At 38.5% G+C, this 24328-nt stretch overlaps 1 protein-coding gene across 2 annotated transcripts in view; it reads right to left on the reverse strand.

The window, feature by feature from the left end:
* RECQL (RecQ like helicase) overlaps window positions 1-24215 on the reverse strand; it is a 51482-nt gene extending 27267 nt beyond the window's left edge. The window contains exons 1-3 of one of the 2 annotated variants that reach the window (XM_047866171.1): window positions 24082-24215; window positions 17267-17314; window positions 1076-1273 (exon numbers count right to left, since the gene is read on the reverse strand). In XM_047866171.1, coding sequence (XP_047722127.1) covers window positions 1076-1273; window positions 17267-17282 — 214 coding nt within the window. In that variant the 5' untranslated portion in view covers window positions 17283-17314; window positions 24082-24215. Of the gene's footprint in view, window positions 1-1075; window positions 1274-2352; window positions 2412-17266; window positions 17315-24081 lie in introns of those variants that run through there. The other variant, XM_047866172.1, reaches the window with a different exon arrangement.
* Window positions 24216-24328: the final 113 nt, after the last annotated feature.

Genomic DNA, 24328 nt, shown 5'->3' on the forward strand with positions numbered 1-24328 from the left:
TTAGAATTATTTAGGATTATAAATGCAATACAAACGTAAATGGCAGCTTTTATATTAGAGAAAAGCAGTTAAGAATTTATGTAAGTTTTAATATTACTGACAATTTAACCTTTATACTGACAATTTTGAGATTAGTTTAACTCCAAAGCTTAGGCAAAAAGATTTAATGATATATAGTAAGAAACAATCCATCAGAAAAAATGAAAACATTTGCCAGTTGAGAATTAACCTACACAGAAGAGGAAGGTCCTTGACCAGGCATTTGAAAACCAGTCTGATTGTTGATCAAGGAATTCATAGTATCATAAAAATCTCAAATACCGTCAAGTTAACAATTATGCGGAGTTTTTTATGTAAATATCTTGTTTAGAAGCAAATCCCCTGAAAAGCAAGGGCTACAAAAGCACTGTTACGAACTCCAGTATAAGTGATAGTTCATGATAAACATGAGACTTGGCAAGATCTTGAATCAAGGAAGGTGTTCACTAGGGCAGGAAAATGAACTAGACTTTGGCAAGTTTGAATTTTTTTTTAATTGTTTAACTTTTTTCTAATTAAAACTTAGAAAATTTAGTAAAAGATCTTCTTTTTCCAAGCATTGATTGATGCTGCTAGAACCATATTTGGAGGGGCGCCTGAATGGGTCAGTCAGTTAAGCGTCCGATTTTCGCTCGGGTCATGATCTCATGGTTCGTGGGTTCAAGCCCTGCGTCAGGGCTCTGTGCTGACAGCTCAAAGCCTGGAGCCTGCTTCAGATTCTGTGTCTCCTTCTCCTCTCTCTGTACCCCTCCCCCGCTCATGCTCTGTCTCTCTCTCTCTCTCTCTCAAAAATAAACATTGAAAAAATTTTTAAAAAAAGAACCACATTTGGAAAAAATAATGAAGTGTGAATAATAAAAGCTTCATTCAAAAAGAACATGGGCAAAGAATGGTTTGCCTACTGGTTTCCCATGCGCTTAAAGAACAGCCAGTTTCCCTTCCAAGTGCCTAGAAAGCACTGATCCAGGAACAATGATTTAACTCCTGTGTAAAGAAACAAGCAGAAACAACACTAGCAAACAAAAACAGAGCAAACCTTCTTTATTCCAAGCAGCAGGTGAAGAATCCCATTCACTGCTTTCCCCAGCATCAGAATCCTCAAAATGCTGCTTTATTTGGTTTGTTAGGATGTTCTTTTTCTGAATAAGCTCTTGTTGCTTTTCCAGAAGTTCCTGAATTTGAATGTCTACTGCATGTAGCTCATTGGTTACAGACTCCAATTCTTCAGTTAGAGCTACGAGGAAGGAAAAAAAGATGCAATAATTAATTAGTTTTAGGTATCTCTGTTGATTTTTGGCTATTCCTCACCATCAGAATTACAGACAAACTTACAGTAGTAGAGTAAGGTGGTTAAGAGCATGTGTGTTGGAGTCACATAGACCTAAATTTTAGGTCCTCCTCTCAGCTCAGGCTAAGCACTAAACCAAGCCTCAATTTCCCCATCGGTACAAGGGGACAATATCTAGCTTTCATAGTATTGTTTTAAAGAATTAAGTGAGATAATATATGGAAAGTTTTAACATAGTAACTGGCACATAGTTATGCATTTAATAAATGATCATTATTATTTTTACTGTGTTGTAGGGCAGTGGTCCAACAGTCTCCTAAGTCATTTAAGTGACCAAACTTTGAAACAAAAGGAAGTTTTTTGTTAATTTGAATCCAAGGTAGTTAACATATAATGCAATAATGGTTTCAAGAGTAGAATTTAGTGATTCATCACTTACATATAACACCCAGTGCTCATCACAAGTGCTCTCTTTAATGCCCATCACTCATTCAGCTCATTGCCCCACCCACCTCCCCTCCAGTAACCCTGTTTATTCTGTGTATTTGAAAGTCTCTTATGGGGGCGCCTGGGTGGCGCAGTCGGTTAAGCGTCCGACTTCAGCCAGGTCACGATCTCGCGGTCTGTGAGTTCGAGCCCCGCGTTGGGCTCTGGGCTGATGGCTTAGAGCCTGGAGCCTGTTTCCGATTCTGTGTCTCCCTCTCTCTCTGCCCCTCGCCCGTTCATGCTCTGTCTCTCTCTGTCCCAAAAAAAATAAATAAACACTGGAAAAAAAAAAAAAAAAAAAAGAAAGTCTCTTATGATTTGCCTTCCTCTCTGTTTTTACCTTATTTTTCCTTCCCTTCTCCTATGTTCATCTGCTTGTTTCTTAAACACCACACATGAATGAAATCTTAATTTGTCTTTCTCCGACTTACTTCGCTTAGCATAATACACTCTAATTCCATCCATGTTGTTGCAAATGGCAAGATTTCTTTCTTTTGATTGCCAAGTAATATTCCATTGTATACATATACCACACCTACCTTATCCATTCGTCAGTCGATGTACATTTGGGTTCTTTTCATAATTTGGCTATTGTTGATAGTGCTGCTATAAATACTGGTGTGTTGTGCTTCTTCAAATCAGCATTTTTGTATCCTTTGGATAAATACCTAGTAGCGCAATTGCTGGGTCATAGGGTAGCTCTATCTTCAATTTTTTGAGGAACCTTCATATTGTTTTCCAAAGTGGCTAGACCAGTCTGCATTCCCATCAACAGTGCAAAAGGGTTCCCCTTTCTCCATATCCTCACCAACATCTGTCGTCTCCTGAGTTGTTAATTTTAGCCATTCTGACAGGTTATGAAGTAGTATCTCATTGTGGTTTTGATTTGTATTTCCCTGATGATGAGTGAGATTCAGCCCATAACTACTTAGCTATTATTTCATGAAAACATATTTGGGTTCATATGTTGGCAAGATAAGGCGTTGGTGATTATAAACAAGCTGATGTAACAATTAAAAGAAAAATTGAGTGTGCTATTGGAATTGACAAGTCCATCATCACTAATTTATAAAGCAGACTTAATGTATGATTCTAATCAATCCGAGTATTAAAGTCAAAGTGAGATTCCTTTTGACACCATACCAATAGAAACCAAAAATTTTTAAAGATATCCTTGATGCTCTCTAAAACATCAGCCTGCTTTAATCAGTGTCCAGCTTTAATGCCCCAAATTTTCATAAGATGAAATCTCATGGCTATGATTTAAAATAGGATGTTATGGTGTTTTTGTATTATGCCAATATCAGAATTGCCTTCCCTGCATGATTCTGGTTAGGATTGGTCACAAGTGAACTCTGCTTCAGACCTGGAAGGTAAAAATGAAACAGCAGTCAGGTTTACATTCAGATGGCTGGCATAATGTCAGGTGCTGCTGGGGCTCATTCACATTGTCATGGATCTGCTGCTTCACCTTCCTGGCATAAAGCAGAACCCAGTTCCACCAGCTCCTACTGAACCTCTTTGGGGCAGTAGCTTGGCCCACAGCTTCTTCAGCTTCCCTGAATCCCTGGCCATGTTCTTGTGCAATTTTCTATGGCAAGTGTACTAGCTCTTCTGCAGGGCACCAGCATCTGGAGTCAGAGCGTTGGAGGCGGTTACACAACCAACACAAGTCCAAGTAAAAGGCAGACAAGCTCCATTCTGTCCTCCTGGGTTTGAGCTCATCTTTACCCTCCCACACTCCATCTCCATCTTCCCGTTCCTACTGCTGGCACTGCTGACTTCAGGACTAGCAATGGACTGCTTAACCAGGCCCCATGATCATACAGGAACTGATCCCTACAATAAATCCCTTAAATCACTCATGATTCAGCTTCTCTGAGTGAACCCTAACCAATACCAAATGTTGCTCCAGAGGAAAAGAAACTTAAAAGCAGGTTCTCTAAATTGCTTCTATGCCACCTAGAATAGTCTCTGATCTGATTAGATTTAAAGGCATTAATGACCCTTGCCTGCAGTTCAATTGGTATTCCATGGCATGTAGTAGACAAAGTTATTTAGATTACAATCTAGACACCAGTAATTAAGTATCTAGAGAGGGAAAGGCTCTGGGTGACCAAGTGTTTGCTGTCACAGAATATTTCTGTTGAGAATAATGCGGTTGATTGGCCCCTCCTAAATATGCTGAAAAACCTGAGAGAAATGTAGGATCTGTATAAAGGAACCTCAAAGTCTCTATGATTGTCCCAGAAGAACCCCTTATCTCCTATAGGTACTGGGCCAAGACTACCGAATGTCAAAAGCCAATACAGGCTGAAAGTTAGACCTCTTGAGTCAGTTAGCTGAGTTGTGAATGGAAGGGAAAAGTTCTGGAAGGAAATTAAAAGTATTATTCCAGTAAACGTATGAAATGTAAGAAAGGAAAACAGCCTTAATGCTGATATGAAGAGAGGTTTAGTAATCCGAACAGAAGATCACACCAGCCACAACATTCCCCTAAGCCAAAGCCTAATCCAGAGCAAGGCCCTGACTCTTCAATTCTAGGAAGGCTGAGTGCTCACTTCGGCACCACATTTACTAAAATTCTACAAAAGCTCAGAAAGGTGAGGAAGGTGAAGAAAAGTTTGAAGCTAGTCGAGGTTGGTTTGCTAGGTTTAATCTCCATAACATAAAAGTGTTAAGCAGCAAGTGTTGATGTAGAAACACCAAGTTATCCAGAAGATTTAGCTAAAATAGTTAATTAAGGTGACCACAAGAAACAACAGATTTTTATTGTAGCCTTCTACTGGAAGATGCCATGTAAGACTTTCATAGAGAGGAGAAGTCAATGCCTGGCTACAAAGCTTCTAAGAACAGACTGACTCTCTTGGTAGGATCTAAAGCAGCTGGTGACTTTAAGTTGAAGCCAATCCTCATTTATAATTCCAAAAATCATAGGGGCAAGAAGAACTATGCTAAATCTATTCTGCCTGTGTTCTATAAGCCTGAATCTATAAGCACATCTGTTTATAACGTGGGTTACATTTGAGCCCTATTTGAGCCCTAGGGCTCAGAAAAAAGATTTCTTTCATTGACAATGCACTGGTCACCCAAGAGCTCTGATGAAGATGTTTAAAGAGATTCATCTTGTTTTCATGCCTGATAACACAACATCCATCTGTAATTCATGGGTCATTTACTTTCAAGTCTTATTATTTATAAAATACATTTCATAAGGCTATAGCTGCCACAGATAGGGATTGCTCTGATGGGTTTGGGTAAAATCAATTGAAAACCTCTGGAAAGGATTCATCACTCTAGATGCCATTCAGAAAATTCATGATCCATGGGAAGATGTCAAAATATCAACATTAATAGGAGTTTGGAAGCAGTTGATTCCAACCCTCATGGATGACTTAGAGGGCTCAAGATTTCAGTGGAGTAAGTCACTGCAGATGAGGTGGGAATAGCAAGAGAACTAGAATTAGAAGTGGAGCCTGGGACACCTAGGTGGCTCAGTGGGTTAAGCGTCCATCTCTTGGTTTCGGCTCAGGTCACAATCTCATGGTTCATGAGTTCAAGTGCTGCATTGGCTCTGTGTTGACAGTGTGGAGCCTGCTTGGGATTCTCTTTCTCTCTGTCCCTCCCCTGCTCATTCTTTCTCTGTCTCAAAATAAATAAACAAACTTAAAAAAAAAAAAGTGGAGCCTGAAGATGTGACTGAATTGCTGCCATCTCATGATAAAACTTTAACAGAAGTTAAATGAACAAAGAAAGTGGTTTCTTGAGATGGAATCTATTCCCAGTGAAGATGCTGTGAAGATGGTTGAAAGGACAACCAAGGATTTAGAATATTACATAAACTTAGTTGATAGAGCAGTGACAAGTTTTGAGAGGACTGACTCCAATTCTGAAAGATGTTCTACTGTGGGTGAAATGCTATCACACATACAGAGAAATCATTCGTGAAAGGAAGAATCTATTAATGCAGCAAACTTAAGTGTTGTCTTATTTAAGAAATTGCCACAGCCACCCCACCCTTCAAAACCACCACCCTGATCAGTCAGAAGCCATCAACATCACAGCAAGACCCTCTACCAGCAAAAACATTACACTCACTGAAAGCTCAGATGATAGCTAGGATTTTTCAGCAATCAAGTATCTCTAATTAGGTATGAACATCGTTGACGTTCTATTGCACACTTAATAGAGAACAGTATAAACATAATGTTTATATGCACTGGACAACTAAAAAGTTCATTTGACTAGCTTTATTGTGATATTGACTTATTATTGCAGTGGTTGGAAACAAATCTGTAAGATCTCTGAGGTATGCCTATATCACCAGAAATATGGTGGGAATATGTGAGGGAACAGATCCCAACAGTACTAAATCAGAGTGAAAAGAATATTAAATGAAGCTAAATTCACTGATACAGACTCAATATGAAATTCTGGTTTAGTGTAGTAGTACAGTGGCCAGGAGTGGCTCTAATAATTTACTTCGTTGGTTGCCAGAAACCTGGCTCCAAAGATGAATTATTAGAAAGTTGAGATAGAATGACACAGGTGTAGATCTCAATGATAATGAAGGGCTAGAACTTTCTGGGTATACACTAAAGGAGGGGATCCAGAGGCTTCAGGAAAGGAGAATGCTACCCAGCTTCCCTGAAGATCTCACAGTGACTGTTCTCTGTAAGCTAGGAATGACAGCAAGGGAAGTACTGCCTTTGAAGCAGATCAACAGAATCAATGAGAATAATGGATTTTCCAAGGTATGAGGGCTAATTCAGTTCACAACCAAAGAAAAGATATATGTGGTTGCTATAATAGGCAACAGAGCAGAAACAGTAATCAGAATAGTCTGATCCACAGAGAACTCTGGCATTGGCTAGTTGATCATGATGTCCTTGAAACGGTTTACTTGATTTGAATATGCAGAATGCAAAGCCCTGATTCTGGTAAACTAAGTTTGACTTGAATCACTATAGAGTCAGAGTCTTTCAACCAGCTCCCAGAAAAGAACCAATTTATAGACCCAGAGTCCCCTCAATAGAGATTGGGGCCCTGTGAGAAAAGACACAACTAAAAATTTATATAGTAAATCTTCTCACTAGTGTTCTCCAAAGAAATGTACCAGGGTAATTATGTATTGGGGAAAGGAAAATAGCTTCTCGTAAGTTACTGGACACTAACTCTGAATGGACAGTTCCTGGAAGACAAATGCCATGGTGATCCACCAGTCAAAACAGGGACTGGACTTATGCAAATCACGTGATCAATGCAGTTTTGCTCATGTCCATCATACAGTGGGCTCAGGAGATCCTCTAACCCATTCTATGGTTATTTCTCCAGTTCTAGATATTATCAGAATAGATACATTCAGCAATGGGCCAAATACATATATCAGTCCCCTCTTAGGAAAGACTAAGTGGAAGCCAGTATAACTGCCCTTACCTACCAAAACAATGAACAATGCTGTTTGTCCTATAGATCGGATTCTTGAGCCTAGGGATCAAGGTGGAAATGAGAGTGGCTCTTCTTACTATTACCACTTACTAGTGATCCACTAGTAAAATGTTTGCTTCCCATCCCTGAAATTTTGAACCTTGTTGGTTTAGAGGTCTTATCAAGGAAGGAATGCTTCTACCAGGGGAAAATGCAGTGGTTTCATTTAAACAGAGTTGGTGGGATTGCAAACTGGTGTAGCCATTCTGGAGAATAGTATGGAGGCTCCTCAAGAACTACCCTATAACCCAGCAATTGCATTACTAGGTATTTACCCAAAGGATACAAAAATACTGATTCAAAGGGGTACATGCACCCTGATGTTTACAGAAGCATTATCAACAATAGTCGAACTGTGGAGACAGCCCAAATGTCCATCAACAACTGATGAATGGATAAAAAAGATGTGGTATATATACACAATGGAATATTACTCAGCCATCAAAAAAATGAAATCTTGCCATTTACAATGACATTGATGGAGCCAGAGTGTATTATGCTAAGTGAAATCAGTCAGTCAGAGGAAGATAAATACCGTATGATCTCACTCATATGTGGAATTTAAGAAACAGATGAACATATGGGAAGAGACAAAGGAAAAAGAAAGAAACAAACCATAAGAGACTTTTTTTTAATGTTTATTTTTGAAAGAGAGAAACAGAGTGTGAGCAGGGGAGTGGCAGAGAGAGGGAGACACAGAATCCAAAGCAGGCTCCAGGCTCTGAGCTGTCAGCAAGGAGACCAGTGTGGAGCTCAAACTCACGAACCATGAGATCATGACTTGAGCCAAAGTCAGATGCTTACCCCACTGAGCCACCCAGGCACCCCCATAAGAGAATCTTAACGATAGAGAACAAAAAGGGTTGATGGAGGGAAGTGGGCAGGGGGTGGGCTAAATGGGTGATGGGTATTAAGAGCACTTGTTCTGATGAACACTGGGTATTATATGTGATGAATTACTGAATTCTACTCCAGAAACCAATATTGCGCTGTATGTTCACTGAAACTAAAATTTAAATTAAAAAGCAAAAAATAAAAATAAATGGAAGTGGACTGCCTCTTGACCACTTTGAGCTCCTCATGCCAGTAAATCAACAGGAAAAGATGGAGGTTACTGTACTGGCTTGGGTGACTGATTCTGACTATTCAAGGGAAATTGGATTGCTACAACACTACTGAAATAAGGAAGAGTATGTGTGAAATGTAGGAAAACCTCTAGGGAACCTTTTGGTATTCCCACGTTCTGTGATCAAAGTTAATGCAAAACTACAAAAGCTAAATCCAAGCAAACTGCTAAGGCAAGTCCACACACCAGGCAAGGATTTGTAACCAGGTGAGGTGTTGTTGACAGCAAAGAAGGAATACGAAAGTGAAGAACATAGTTATAAAATAACATCTAATGACCACATGACCAGGTGAGAAACAGGACTGTAATAACTATAAGCATCTCTTCCTTTTTGTTGTTGGTGGTAGTATGTATGTATGTATCTAGGTCCCTTTTCCTATTTTCCTAACATCTAAATAAAATGTGCTAATAGTAGCTGACTTCACATCTCAGGAATTAAGTTAGAGGATTACCAAGAAGGATGTGATTTAGCAAGAGGAATGAGCATCATCCAAAGATGAATAACAAGAACCTGTGCCCTTTTGGGGGGAGAAGAAGAGTTTATCTTTGGTTGTACAAGGGACAGTTGTTTCCTTGAGCAGCCAGATATATGGAAGGTAGAAGTGAAAGAGTGCCCTTGTTTTCCATATGTGAAAAGGTTAATTAAGGCCAGGATTGATGACCTTACTGGCACAGGGCAGCACCAAGCCCACAACTCTGGCTGCTGCTAGATATCCTTGGGGAAAGAGCAGAGTCTGTAGCTCCCCCAGATGCTGTTGGTTCTCCTTCAGCTTCTCTGAACCCTCAGCCAAGCAGTATGCCAGTCCATGTGCATGTACACCCACTCCTGAATCATCCACACTGGAGACTGTGAGGCACTGAGACTAATACAGGTTCTGCTAAGAAACACGATTCATGATTCACAGGTTGCAGTTTGCCTCTGCACCCCCACTGTACATCACCTTCTCTTCCTGACCGTTGGCGTGGACTTCAGTGCCAGACACACAGGTGACAAACACCAGGGAAGAGCTTGACCACTTCACACAATCAGATAAGGTTAAATCCCTCCAGTAAATCCCTTGTATCATGCATAGTGCCTCTGCTTCTCTGATCAAACCCTAACTGACAGAGAACTTCCGATCCAAGATGGCAACATAGAAGACCCTGAACTCATCTCCTCCACAGACACAACAAATCTACACCTATTAACAGAGCAATTCCTTCTGAAGAACTGCGAGCAGACTGAACAGCTTCTGCACAACAATAGAGCACATGAAAAACAGCAAGAGACATACACTGTAACAAAGAAAACTCCCAGCCCCTATGCTGCAAACTACAGTGGGAAAGGATACTATTGAAGGGCCGGGAGCAGGTTCATCTGCCCTGGGACACAGAAAAACAGCCACAGTTTGGAAGGGAAATTAGAATATAAAGGAATCAGCCTTAGGCCACTACCAAATGGTGGGGCAGCTCCTAGAACTCTCTCCAGATCTGAGGCGCTGGCAAGTGCCATGGTTAACGTTCCCAGTCCACCTTGACAGCACAGACGGGAGCGGGTTCCAGAAGCCATAGCTGGCCTGCTGCCTCTGCGAGCCCTGGTCATACTAGCCCTGAACCCCCTAGGACACAGAAAAAAAGCCACAGTTTAACAGAACAACTGAAATATAAAGGATCCATCCCTAGAACTCCACCAAATGGCAGGGAAGCTGCTGGAAATCTCTCTGGATTGAAGAGGCTGGTTGAGTGGAGAGTATACATTACTTTCCACCTTGATTACATGGATGGGAGCATGGTCTAGGCACCTTAACTGGCCTATTGCCTCAGTGAGTCCTGGTCCCCTAGCCCACACCATCCCAAGCCGACCTACCAGGGCAGCCACGGTACAATGAATGCCAGGAAACCCTTGGTCAGCATTCACCACAGCTATGGCCATCTTGCCAAAGTGACATAGGCCCAAAGCACCCTGGAACAATCCAAATCTGTACCATACTGGCTCCAGATGACATGCTAGAACACCACAGTGAACAGCACTCCAGGACCTCCTGGCTCATACTCTCTTCCACTCCAGCCACCCTGCAAGAGCGCCACTTGCACAGTGTGCCACAGGAGCCACTGACTTGCACACACCTTGGCTACAGCCACTCTGTCAAGGCACCCCCTACATGGAGTGCCCTGGGACTCCCCTCCTCCCCAAACCTTGCCTCTGTTCCAGCAGCCCCACCACAACCAACTCATGTCCACTTCAGCTCCAGCCACACCACTCAGGTGCCCCTTATGCTAAAAACCCTGGGACACCCTGGCTTGCACCCACTTCAGCTACAGCTCTCCTGCCAGGGCACCATCTGTACAGAGAGGCCTGGGACTGCCTCAGCCAATGCCCACTTCAGCTCTGGCCATCCCACCAAAGCAACATCAGTACAGAGTGCCCCAGAAACCCTGGCCCACACCAGTCAAAGCCTCAGCCAGCCAGCAAAAGTCACCAGGCACACACAGTCTGCACAGAAGACAACTATACATACACAAAACCATTCCTTCAAGTTTAGGAGAAGTAGCTGAAACAAACACAGAAGGTCAAAAAACATGACTCAGGAGCATATGTTCCCAACACAAGAAGACAAAAACCTCAGAAAAAGGACTGAAAGATGGATATGGCAAATCTAACTAATGAAGAATTCAAAGTAATGGTCATAAAGATGCTCACCGGACTGGAAAGAAGAGTGGATGAATTCAGTGAAAACTTCAACAAAGAGATACAAAATATAAAAAGGAACCAATCAGAAGTGAAGAATAGAATAACTGAAATTAAAAAATATAGTAGAAGGAATCAACACATCACAGGATAGGTTAAGGGACCTCTGCAATAACCTCAAGCATAATAACATTTGCATTTTTAGTGGTCTCAAAAGCAGAAGAGAAAGAAAAAGGGGCAGAAAACTTCTTTCAAGAATTAATAGCTGACAATTTCTCTAACCTGCAGAAGGAAACAGACATCTAGGTTCAGGAAGCACTGAGAGCCCATAACAAGATGAAGCCAAGGAGGGCCATATCAAGTCATATAATAATTAAAACGGCAAACATTAAAGATTAAGAGAGAGTTTTAAAAGTAGCAAGAAAGAAGCAAAAGTTATATGCGAGGGAAACAGCTTAGAGCCCAGAGCCTACTATGGATTGTGTCTCCCTCTCTCTCTCTGCCCCTTCCCTGCTCACACTGTCTCTCTCCCTCAAAAATAAATAAACATTAATAAATAAATAAATAAATAAATAAATAAATAAATATTAAACAAAAAGAGAAACTGAAAACCAAATAAAATCAGAAATTCAAAATACATAACTGACACCACAGAAATACAAAAGATTACATAATAGGCAACAATGAAAAATTATATACTAGCAAATAAGACCAACTAGAAGAAATGGATAAATTCCTAGACACTTACCACCTTCCAAAACTGATCAGGAAGAAATAGAAACTGACCAATTACAGGCAACACAATTAAATCAGTAATCAAAGAACTACCAACAAAGGAAAGTCCAAGACCAGATAGATTCACAGGTGAATTCTACCAAGCATTTAAAGAACAGTAATACCTATTCTCCTCAAACTATTGGAAAAATGAGGAAGCAAAACTTCCAAATACATTCTACAAGACTGGCATTATCTTCATGCCAAAGCCACACAAAGATACTACAAAAAAAAAAGAAAACCAGAGACCAATATTGCTAATAAACATAGACGCAAAAGTCCTGAATAAAATATTAGCAAAGCACATTCAACAATACTTTAAAAGGATCATTCATCTCAATCAAGTGGGACTTATACTGGGGATAAAAGAATAATTCAATATTCACAAATCAATCAACGTGATATACCACATTAACAAAATGAAGGATACAATTCATATGAGTTTCTCATCTCAACAGATGCAGAAAAAGCATTTGACAAAATTCAACATCCATTCATGATAAAAACTCTCAACAAAGTTGAGTTTAGAGGGAATATACATCAACATAATAAAGGCCATATAAGACAAACCCACATCTAACATACTCCAATGGTGAAAAACTGAGAGCTCTTCCTCTAATATCAGAAAAGGCAAGATGTTGTTCACTCTCAACACTTTCATTCAACATAGTACTGAAAGTCCTAGAAACAGCAATCAATTTTTTTTTCCTAACCTGGTACATTTTATTTTTTTCAATATATGAAATTTATTGTCAAATTGGTTTCCATACAACGCCCAGTGCTCATCCCAAAAGGTGCCCTCGTCAATACCCATCACCCACCCTCCCCTCCCTCCCACCTCCCATCAACCCTGTTTGTTCTCAGTTTTTAACAGTCTCTTATGCTTTGACTCTCTCCCACTCTAACCTCTTTTTTTTTTTCCTTCCCCTTCCCCATGGGTTTCTGTTAAGTTTCTCAGGATCCACCTAAGAGTGAAACCATATGGTATCTGTCTTTCTCTGTATGGCTTATTTCACTTAGCATCACACTCTCCAGTTCCATCCACGTTGCTACAAAAGGCCATATTTCATTTTTTCTCATTGCCACGTAGTACTCCATTGTGTATATAAACCACAATTTCTTTATCCATTCATCAGTTGATGGACATTTAGGCTCTTTCCATAATTTGGCTATTGTTGAGAGTGCTGCTATGAACATTGGGGTACAAGTGCCCCTATGCATCAGTACTCCTGTATCCCTTGGGTAAATTCCTAGCAGTGCTATTGCTGGGTCATAGGGTAGGTCTATTTTTAATTTTCTGAGGAACCTCCACATTGTTTTCCAGAGTGGCTGCACCAATTTGCATTCCCACCAACAGTGCAAGAGGGTTCCCGTTTCTCCACATCCTCTCCAGCATCTATAGTCTCCTGATTGGTTCATTTTGGCCACTCTGACTGGCGTGAGGTGATATCTGAGTGTGGTTTTGATTTGTATTTCTCTGATAAGGAGCGACGTTAAGCATCTTTTCATGTGCCTGTTGGCCATCCGGATGTCTTCTTTAGAGAAGTGTCTATTCATGTTTTCTGCCCATTTCTTCACTGGGTTATTTGTTTTTCGGGTGTGGAGTTTGGTGAGCTCTTTATAGAGTTTGGATACTAGCCCTTTGTCTGATATGTCATTTGCAAATATCTTTTCCCATTCCGTTGGTTGCCTTTTAGTTTTGTTGGTTGTTTCCTTGCTGTGCAGAAGCTTTTTATCTTCATAAGGTCCCAGTAATTCATTTTTGCTTTTAATTCCCTTGCCTTTGGGGATGTGTCGAGTAAGAGATTGCTACGGCTGAGGTCAGAGAGGTCTTTTCCTGCTTTCTCCTCTAAGGTTTTGATGGTTTCCTGTCTCACATTCAGGTCCTTTATCCATTTTGAGTTTATTTTTGTGAATGGTGTGAGAAAGTGGTCTAGTTTCAGCCTTCTGCATGTTGCTGTCCAGTTCTCCCAGTACCATTTGTTAAAGAGATTGTCTTTTTTTCCATTGGATGTTCTTTCCTGCTTTGTCAAAGATTAGTTGGCCATATGTTTGTGGGTCTAGTTCTAGGGTTTCTATTCTATTCCATTGGTCTATGTGTCTGTTTTTGTGCCAATACCATGCTGTCTTGATGATTACAGCTTTGTAGTAGAAGCAATCAGACAATTTAAAAAACTAGACAAAAGGCATTTGGATTGGTAAGGAGTAAATAAAACTGTTACTATTTGTTGGTGACATGACCCTATTAGAAAACACTAAAGACACCACTAAAACACTACTAGAACTGACAAACTCAGTGAAGTTGCAAGATACAAAATTAATATATAGAAATCTGTTGCATTTCTATACTCTAATAATGAAGTAGAAGAAAGAGAAATTTACAACTGCACCAAAAAGAATAAAATACTCAGAAATACACTTAACCATAAAGATCAAAGACCTATACACTGAAAACTAGAGGACACTGCTAAGAGAAACTGAAGAAAACACAAATAAATAGAAAGATATTCTCCCCTCACAGACTCAAGAATTAACATTGTTAAAATGTTCATAATACCTGAAGCAACCTACAGATGCAATGCAATTTCAACCAAAATTCCAATATATTTTTCACAGAACTAGAACAAATAATTCCAAAACTATGGAACCACAAAAGACCCCAAATAGCCAAAGCAATCTTCAGAAGGAATAACAAAGCTGGACAATCCCAGATTTCAAGATATACTACACAAATATAGTAATCAAAACAGTATGCTATTGTCACAAAAACAGACACACAGATTATAGAACAGACAAGAGAGCCCAAAAATAAATCTACGCTTATGTGGTCAATTAATCTATGGCAATGAAGGGAAGAATATACAATGGGGAAAAGACAGTGTTTTCAATACATGGTGTTGAGAAAACTGGGTGGCTACATGCAAAAGAATGAAACTGGACCATTTTCTTACACAATACAAAAAAACAAACTGAAAATGGATTAAAGACCTAAATGTGAGACCTTTCCATAAAACTCCCAAAAGAAAGCACAAGCAGAAATTTTTTAGACACTGCCCTTAGCAACATTATCTAAGTAGGCTCAAGCAAGGAAAACAAATGCAAATATAAACTATTGAGACTACATCAAAATAAAATGCTTTTGCACAACCATCAACAAAATGGCAACATAGTGAATGACAGAAGATATGTGCAAATGATATCTAATAAGGGATTAACATCCAAAATACATAAAGAACTTACACAACTCAACACCAGAAAAACCCAAACAATCCAATTAAAAATTTGGCAGAATACCTGAATAGACATTTTTCTGAAGACAGAGATGACAGACAGATGAAAAGATGTTCAACATCACTAATCATTAGGGAAACGCAAATCAAAACCACAATAGAATATCACCTCACACCAGTCCAAATGGCTACTATCAAAAACACAAGAAGTAGCAAGTATTGATAAGGATGTGGAGAAAAAAGAACTTTCATGCATATGTAAAAACAGTATGGAGGTTCCAAAAAACATTAAAAGTAGAAATACCATATAATCTAGCAATTCTCCTTCTGGGTATTTATCCAAAGAAAATGAAAATACTAATTCAAAAAGATATACACATCTCTATGTTCACTGCAGCATTATTTACAATAGCCAGGATATGGAAGCAAACCAAGCATCCATTGATAGACAAATAGATAAAGATGTGGTGTGTGTGTGTGTGTATATATATATATATGTATGTATATATATATATGCGCATGCAATGGAATATTACTCAGCCATAGAAAAGAATGAGAGCTTGTTATTTGAAATAAGATGGATGGACCTAAGAGGTATTAGGCTAAATAAGTCAGAGAAAGACAAATACCATATGATTTCATTTACATGTGGAATGTTTAAAAAAAAAAAAAAACCTCATACAGAGAACAAACTGGTGGTTGGCAAAGGGGAAGTAGGTAGAGAAAATAATGAAATTGGTGGAAGGGATTAAGAGGTACCAACTTCCAATTATAAAATAAGTCACAGAAATGAAAAGTACAGCATAGGTAGTATAGTCAATAATATTACAACAATATTTTATGGTGACAAATAGTAACTACATTTATCATGGTAAGCACTGATTAATGGATAGAACTGAGGAATATGTTGTGCTCCTGAAACTAACATAACATTATATGTTAATTATACTGCATTAAAAAAATAATAAAAACTCTTTGCAAACTAAAAATCTGTTGAAAAATAATGCATCCACATATTACAGTATTAATTTGAGTAGTGGGATTTGGAGTGATTGATATATTCTACTTTGTGATTTCTTAGGTTCCCATAATTCTATCAAAAAACAACATTCCTTGGAACCCTTCTGTACTACTGCTGGGAATGTAAAATGGAACAGTGAGTATAGAGAAAAATACAGCAGTTCCTGAAAACTTAAATAGAAGAAAGAGCATGTGATTCAGCAGCTCCACCTCTAAGTATATATACCTAAAAGAACTGAAAAAAGAGACTCAAGCCCATTTGTATTTAAACGTTCATAGCAGCATTATTCACAATTGCCATAAGGTAAAACAACCCAGATGTCCACTGACAGACAAACTGATAAACAAAAGGTGGTATATACATACAATGCAATGTTATTCAACCTTAAAAAGATACATATAAAATGGATGAAGCTCAAAAACATTATACTAAAGAAAACAAGCCAGACACAAAAGGACAAATATTGCATGAGTCCAGTTATCTTGGTACCTAGAGTAGTCAAATTCATACAGAGTACGAGTAGTGTTACCAGCAATTGGGGGAAAGGGAGTAAGAGGGCATTATTGTATGATGGGTACAGAATTTCAGTTTGGAATGATGAAAAAGTTCTGGAGATGGATATTGGTGATGGTTACACAATAATGTGAATTGCTCCCATTGAATTGTATACTTAAAATTAGTTAAAATGGTACATTTTGGTATGTTTTACAATTTTTTTTTTTTTTAACGTTTTTATTTATTTTTGGGACAGAGAGAGACAGAGAATGAACGGGGGAGGGGCAGAGAGAGAGGGAGACACAGAATGGGAAACAGGCTCCAGGCTCTGAGCCAATAGCCCAGAGCCTGATGCGGGGCTCGAACTCACGGACCGCGAGATCGTGACCTGGCTGAAGTCGGACGCTTAACCGACTGCGCCACCCAGGCGCCCCGGTATGTTTTACAATTTAAAAAAAACCACAAAACATAAAAATCAGAATTTTTAAAACAAACATAATTTATTATTCTTTATTTTTATTAAGACTTTCCTCTCAGAGCAGTTTAAGGTTCACAGCAAAATTGAAAGTACAGAGAAAAACAATTTTTTTCAAAGAGCATGCAGTTAGAAACAAAACAGAATATACTATAAAATGTAATCATTTCCACTAACCTGAAATGGCTGCCATCTTAAAATTGAATTGGAGATCCAAACTTCTTTCTAAAAGTGAAAGAAAAATCACAGCAAATTTTTTTAAACCATAGTATTGATAATGCCTACCCAATAATTTATCACTACTAAGCATGAAAAATGTCAGAAAGTAAATTATATATTATAGTGACTTTTAAAATAAGGACTACATGGTTATTCCCACACTAATTTTTATAGCGAATTCTCTAGATTTCAGAGAAGTGTCCAAAATCATATAAACAAGTATAACATCAATGACACTTAAACACCACATACAAAGCGATTAGCAAAAAAGAAAGCTTTGAGGCTAAACAGTTTTAGCAATAAATTACTGTATGATCTTAGCAAAGTTAAACAACCTGTTCCTCTTCACCTCTTTCCTTATCTGTAAAATTGGGATGGTAAAACCTATCTTATAAATAACAGATTCAAACATCCCAGATTAGGTAAAATCCACCCACATAAACACTCAAATTAATCATTCAACATTTTATGGAATACCTGCTTTACAGTTACAATTTAGGTTCAATCTTAAAAGAGGAACTGGTATTCCACGGAGGGACTAGATTTCAGGAAAAAACATGAAAATATCAGAAGTGGGGGAAACACATGGTATGTAATTAAAGAACTTGAAATACCTATGAATGACTAAAACTTAAGACTACATACAGATGAACAAGTAGAAGGAGAGGAGGCTTGAGAGCAGGAATTTCTCACTATATAAACCACTTTCTAACAATATACCTCTGAGCTTCCTTCCATGTTTTGGTTTGAATGCTCTTGGTTTGCAGTCTGTCTTTCTGGTGTGTGCACAATAAACTTTTACTGATTACTACTTCAATAATTCATTGGTTTTACCTCTGGTAATTCTAAACTTTTGACAGTCTGTGGTGTAAAAATGGGATCCAAAAGGGGTGCCTGCGTGGCTCAGTTGGTTGAGTGCCTGACTTCGGCTCAAGTCATGATCTTGCTGTTGCCGAGTTCAAGCCCCACGTCAGGCTCTGTGCTGACAACCCAGAGCCTGGAGCCTGTTCCAGTCTGATGTCTCCCTCTCTCTCTCTGCCCCTCCCCAACTTGCCCGCTATCTCTCTCTCTCAAAAATAAATAAACATTAAAAAAAAAAATTTTTTAAATGGGATCCAAAGAAGACACCCCCCCCAACCTCCCTTCCTCCTTAACTCTGAGGCCCCTATGGTGATGGAACCCACAGAGCCCACTTAATTCACTTTCTCACTGACCCTAGAGTTTGAAGTCAAGTCTCTCTTATATCTGAGCTCTGTTCTCTCCATCTTGAGCTGACTTTAATTTGCATGCCTGTATTTTGTTTGTTGAAGCTTCTAGGTAAATCTTCCTATTCTACTCCAAAGAGAGGAGGGCAGGGAAACACATGGTTCCCTGTGTTTTAGAACAGCTTTTAGAAAGCAGGGCCCCTCATATATAAGAACTCTTAGGGAATCTAAAGGTAAAGATGTATTCTACCTGGTTGGTCTATGGACCAGGATTTTGTGCCTTTTTGGAAAAATGGGTGAACTTCTAGAATTGTAGCGGCCACTGGAGGGCAACTTTAACTTAGAGAAGTGTGTCTTAAGCTGTGCCTTTGACAAGAGAGGATTTCAAATCTCTCAGAGACAATAGAATGCATTCTCTGATAAGCAGAAACTTCTAAAAGACACAATGACTGCAAAAATAGCTCTAAAAGATCTTTGCATCATGCAAACAAAAAAAAAGTTACTAGGGGGAAAAAACAACAACTTTGCTATCTGAGCAGGTAACCTCAACTTCCTAGAAAGACAATTTATATCCAACTGTTCTTTTCTAAACTGGTGAATTTTGCAATATTATGGCTATCAGCTCATGGCTAAACTTTTTTAAACAAAAGCTACAAGATCTGTTTGCCTCTGTCTGTATGTTTATGTATGTCTATGTATGCATGTTATAGATGGGTAATATTTTTCTAATTCCAGATGCTATTGCCAGAATATGTAAGGAGCTCTATTTAATTGGCTTAAAGAAAAATAAGCACTTATAAATTAAGTACTCCTGAAACCCTCAGACATATAAAAACAAACCAAAATGTTTTTCAAGTTCACATGACCTGATACAACATTTGATATGTAAAACCTAGTTTAAGTTTGTTGACTTAAAAAAAGCAAGCATGTCTGGGTGTCTGGGTGGCTTGGTTGGTTGAGTATCCGACTTCAGATCAGGTAATAATCTAGCGTTTCATGAGTTTGAGCCCCATATCAGGCTCGCTGCTGTCAGCTCAGAGCCTGCTTCAGATTCTCTGTTCCCTTCTCCTTGCCCCTCCCCCATTTTTGCTCTCTCAAAAATAAAACAAAAACATTAAAACAAAAGCAAGCATGACTTCAAAATTTGTTGATAAGAAAAATAGTGTGATGGTTAGCTGTTTAATGTCTAATCCAAGAAAAATTGGTAAAAATAAATAATTTAAATAAATGTAAATAAAAAGTTTATAACAAATTAAACTAAATCATGAATATTTGTTGAGTATCTGAATCATTTGCAAATGAGATAATATACTGAATCATTAAATGCAAAACATAAGTTTATCTTTTTTAAGCTTTTCTTTTTTTTTTTGTACAGTATTGCAGTATTACTAATACTTTATTTAAGGAAACTAACTTTAAACTTTTATTGAAATAAAACTATACATCACTACCAGAAATGAAAACAAAAAAACAAAACAAAAAACTGTCACTTGCTAAAAACAGAAAGTAACCATACCTATGACAGTAATAAACATAAACCAATGATATTTCTACCTGCTACAGTTTGGAGCTTGGTAACTGCTCTTTTTGTTAAAATGAGTAATTAGCCGATATAAGAAAATTACTAAGGACATACAACCTCAAGTAATAATTTTTCCCTGAAGCTAATAAGAACTACAGAAAGTTAAAAAGAAAGTATAACTATATCATTCAATATACTTTTCATCAACTCTGAGTGCCAACTAAAACTGACCTGAGCAAATCAGTGTTTTGGAAATGCCATTTAAAGGTTGCTTAAAGTCTGCTCTCTGAATTGGTTCCCATCATGGCAGTCCCTCAGTACTATTACAGTGTCTCAAATCTACCTCAGAGTGAATGGTTTTCATTGTGCATCTCCCTTGCACTACTATGCAAGGCTCTTATTTATGTTTAATTTCTAGTTCCATTTGTATCATCTGCTACAAGATAACCTAAATCTAGTTCTTCATCTTCTAGGAGAACTCTTCCAATAAATTCAAGCTTTGGCAACTCCCCTTTTATTTATGACAAATTGCTTTCTATTGGCACCTGCCAACATTGTTTTACCGAGCCTCACTTGCTCAGACAGTCTCAAAAGAGTCACTCAGACGTTAGTAGCCTAGGATTCATTAGAACAACCCCAACTTTTGGCTTTTTAATTTTTACAGACAGACAATAGATACTTGGGTCTATTAATAACTATATCCTTTGCCACATTAAAAACTATATTATAAAAAACATAGATCTCTAAAAGGTTTTTATAATTGTGTATGTATAAAGTTGCCAGTCCACAATTGCTTAATTCTTGTTTTTTACTAGGAATTAAAGATAAGAGTTAAGAAATCTAATTAATATATGTAATTAAAACTACTAGAAAGAGTAAGATTAAAAGAAAACAACAGTGTATGAAAATTAAAGAAAATAGAACATGTTTTTGGACAAGGAAAGATATGAAGAACATGGGTATGTTGTTTTGGTAAAGGAATAAAAGAAGTAATTTTGTCCAAAAGTAAAATGATTATTCCAGAATGAGAAAAAAAAAAAAAAAAAAAAGACGTAACAAAAACTGGATGGATATAAAGCGTAGAAGGGATCTTGAGAAAGGAATTTTTTGTGTGGTCTAGCTAAAATTGAACTGGATTTAAGTTTGTTTTTGCAAAACTGTTCCTACGATAGTGCTTCATCTGCAAAGAGATTCATGGAAAAGACTAAGAAGTTCAGGTTTCTGTTAACTTTAAGATCATAACACTGAACTGGATAAGAATTTCTAAAAATCTAATGAAAAACTGATTCATAAAGTTATTAACCCTAAGGTGAAGCAAAACAAGAATTACAGGAGACTGAATGAACTAATGAAGATGATTATAATTTTTTATGATTTCATATAAAAATATTGCTGGTTCTTCAATGTCCTGCTTTCCAGATTTAAAAAGCTCCATTTTCTCCTCTCTTTTAAGCTATCTATAGCTTACAGTGATTCAGTAAAAACTACTTTTGTAAACAAAGGTTGAAACATTTATCTTTTTCTTTCTACCTGATCCCACCAGAATTTAAAACCTTTTATTAAGTAGTCTTATTTTTCATGACAATATATGTATTTACTTAAGCTCGATCTGATCTCCTTGTAATAGGACACAATTAGACAAGTCCTTAGCTTGGCTGCTTAGCCTGAAGAGCCCTGAAAAGTTCAATCTAAGATTCTTTATGAAAAAGTTCCAGCAAAGCAGATTTAAAAGAGCCTATATGGTCAGTCACTATTTTTGCTGCACTTATGTAAATAGTCAGGCCAAATTTATTGAAACTAGACTCAATTTGCAAACAAATTAGCCTAACTGTAGTTACCCTAATAGAAATGGGATGATGACAGAAAAATTATGATTATGTTTTGGTAATACATCTAGTGCTATTAATTTTCCTTAAGGTTTTATTTTCTACTTATAAACTGAACTGGATCCTGAATTCTAGTTTCCTCCAATATCTGGCTAGAACTCTCCAAACTAACATTTCCAATTTCCTCCCATTCTTGTAACTTGGAATCACTATGAAAATAAAACTGCCCTTTTCTCAAAGCCATGCAAACTAAAACTGGACAACCTGATGTAAACTTCAGAGAAACCACCAAAGCAGGTCATGTGAGGAGGACAACGTGCCTGTTGCTATGTGGTCACTCAGCAAGATCACCAGTGACATTCAAACTGCAAACAAGGAAAATCTGTCAGATTGTTACTCTTGCCTTCATCCATCTAAAGATAATTTGAACCCAACATCTAGAAATTTTCTCAACTAGTTTCTCCCCAAACTCAGACACTGAATTTATAATCTTCTTAAAATATTAGCTTTTATTTTTCTTTTGCTTCCACAGAAATGCCTCTCTTTAAATTACTTGATTGCTCACACCATAGAGGCCTAATTTAGGTGGAAGTTCTCCTGCAACACAGCCACTTAAACATCTTCACCTTCATCCAGTCCTGAGTCATTACAAAGATGTGACTGTTAATATATCATATTATGCTTATGTAAATACCTTTTAAAAATTGAAATCCATTTGATTTATTTACTTGGTTAAATCTTGGCACCTGGGAATCTGCTCTGGGAAATTTTCAATCTTTGGCTATTGTTCTCCTTAAATCACCTCTAATGCGCTGCATACTCTCCAAGGTTTTAAATGCCTGTCAGCAGCCACTCACAGACCAAATGGTATCCATCAGGATCAGACAACTGTATGAAATCAACAATAACCACATAAATGATGAAGATGGTGACCACGTGGCCCTTAGCCTAATAATCCAACTAATGACAACAGCAAAAATGTGATTCTTCAGCCTGAGTACTTCAGTGGTAGAACCTGAAAATAACACTATACTGGTTGATCATACTCTCATCCTGCTGAGAGAACCAAAAGGGGGAAAATGTTAAAATCAAAAACAAACGGAGAAGAGCCTTGAAAATTCCTCAAACGGACAAAACCAGTTTAGTCAAACAAAGCTCAATTGACCTTATGTTGTTGTAAGACTAACTTGACCTAGGTAATTTCCTTTTTATGCCTCCAGAAATCATAAACAAAACTTGAAATGTTTCCCAAGGCTCATATGAGATAACCACTGACCAATTCCCTACCACTTAAGAAAATGTTAATATTCGAATCACTGCGAGGAATAAAGTCACTGACTTCTTATTACATAAGCCGCTTTATAACAATATACCCAAGAGCCTCATTCCCTTTTTGGCTTGAGTGCTCCTGGTTCCCTAGCTGTCTCTTTGGTGGGTGCACCACAAACTTTAATTACTATTTCAGTGATTCATTGGTTTTACTCCCGCCATTTCTTAACTTTTAACAGCACCCACAGCAAATATTTCACGGGGTCACAGCCAGTCACTGATACTGGAGTAACCGTCACTACGGTACCACAGGCTAATTCACCAGGCTCCCCAGCACCTGCTTTTTAAAGACAACATTAATTTGGGGCACCTGGGTAGCTCAGTCGGTTAAGCCTGACTTCGGCTCAGGTCATGATCTCACGACCGTGAGTTCGAGCCCCGCGTTGGGCTCTGTGCTGACAGCTCAGAGCCTGGAGCCTGTTTCAGATTCTGTGTCTCCCTCTCTCTCTGCCCCTCCCCTGTTCATGCTCTGTCTCTCTGTCTCAAAAATAAATAAACGTTAAAAAAAATTTCTTTTAAAGACAACATTAATTTAATAATACCCTCCACTGGGCCTATGCGTCCACCGCGCTGTTCACCAATAAATGGTGGTTGCCAATAAACAGACTTTGGTAACCAAGCTTCCTGCATGGGAAAGGCTAGAGATAAAAAGAGAGGAGCAGAAAGTTCAAGGTGCCCCTAAAGGCCCAAACGCCATTAGAGATGGGAGACGATTAACGCCGGTTTCTCTCCTGCCAATATATTGGTGAAAGGAAGTGATCCGCGATAGACCGGCCTCGCCCTCAGGAAGGAAAAAGAAAGGTTAGCCCATTCAAAGCAGAGTTACCCCCAGATCCCCACCCCTCCACACTCCACCCCTACCCCACCCCACCTCCTTCCTCGGTCTCCTACCTCAAAGCGCCCGGCTCAGGACCACTAGGTGCTGCTTTCAGCCACTCTCCAATGAAAACTTCCCGCCACCAAGCTTTCCTTTTTCTCTAGCTGGGAGCATCCGCCCTTCCGGTTAGGTCTCCTCAACCAATTGCAAGTAACACTCTTCTCTAATTGGTGAAGGGGTGTGGCCACCATTTGCGTCACCGAACAAGACTAAGGATGATTGGTCTATATTGGGAGCGGATTTCGCCAATGGGAAGCTGTC

Source organism: Prionailurus viverrinus, chromosome B4 (genome assembly GCF_022837055.1).
Source record: "Prionailurus viverrinus isolate Anna chromosome B4, UM_Priviv_1.0, whole genome shotgun sequence".
Classification (NCBI taxonomy): Eukaryota; Metazoa; Chordata; class Mammalia; order Carnivora; family Felidae; genus Prionailurus; species Prionailurus viverrinus.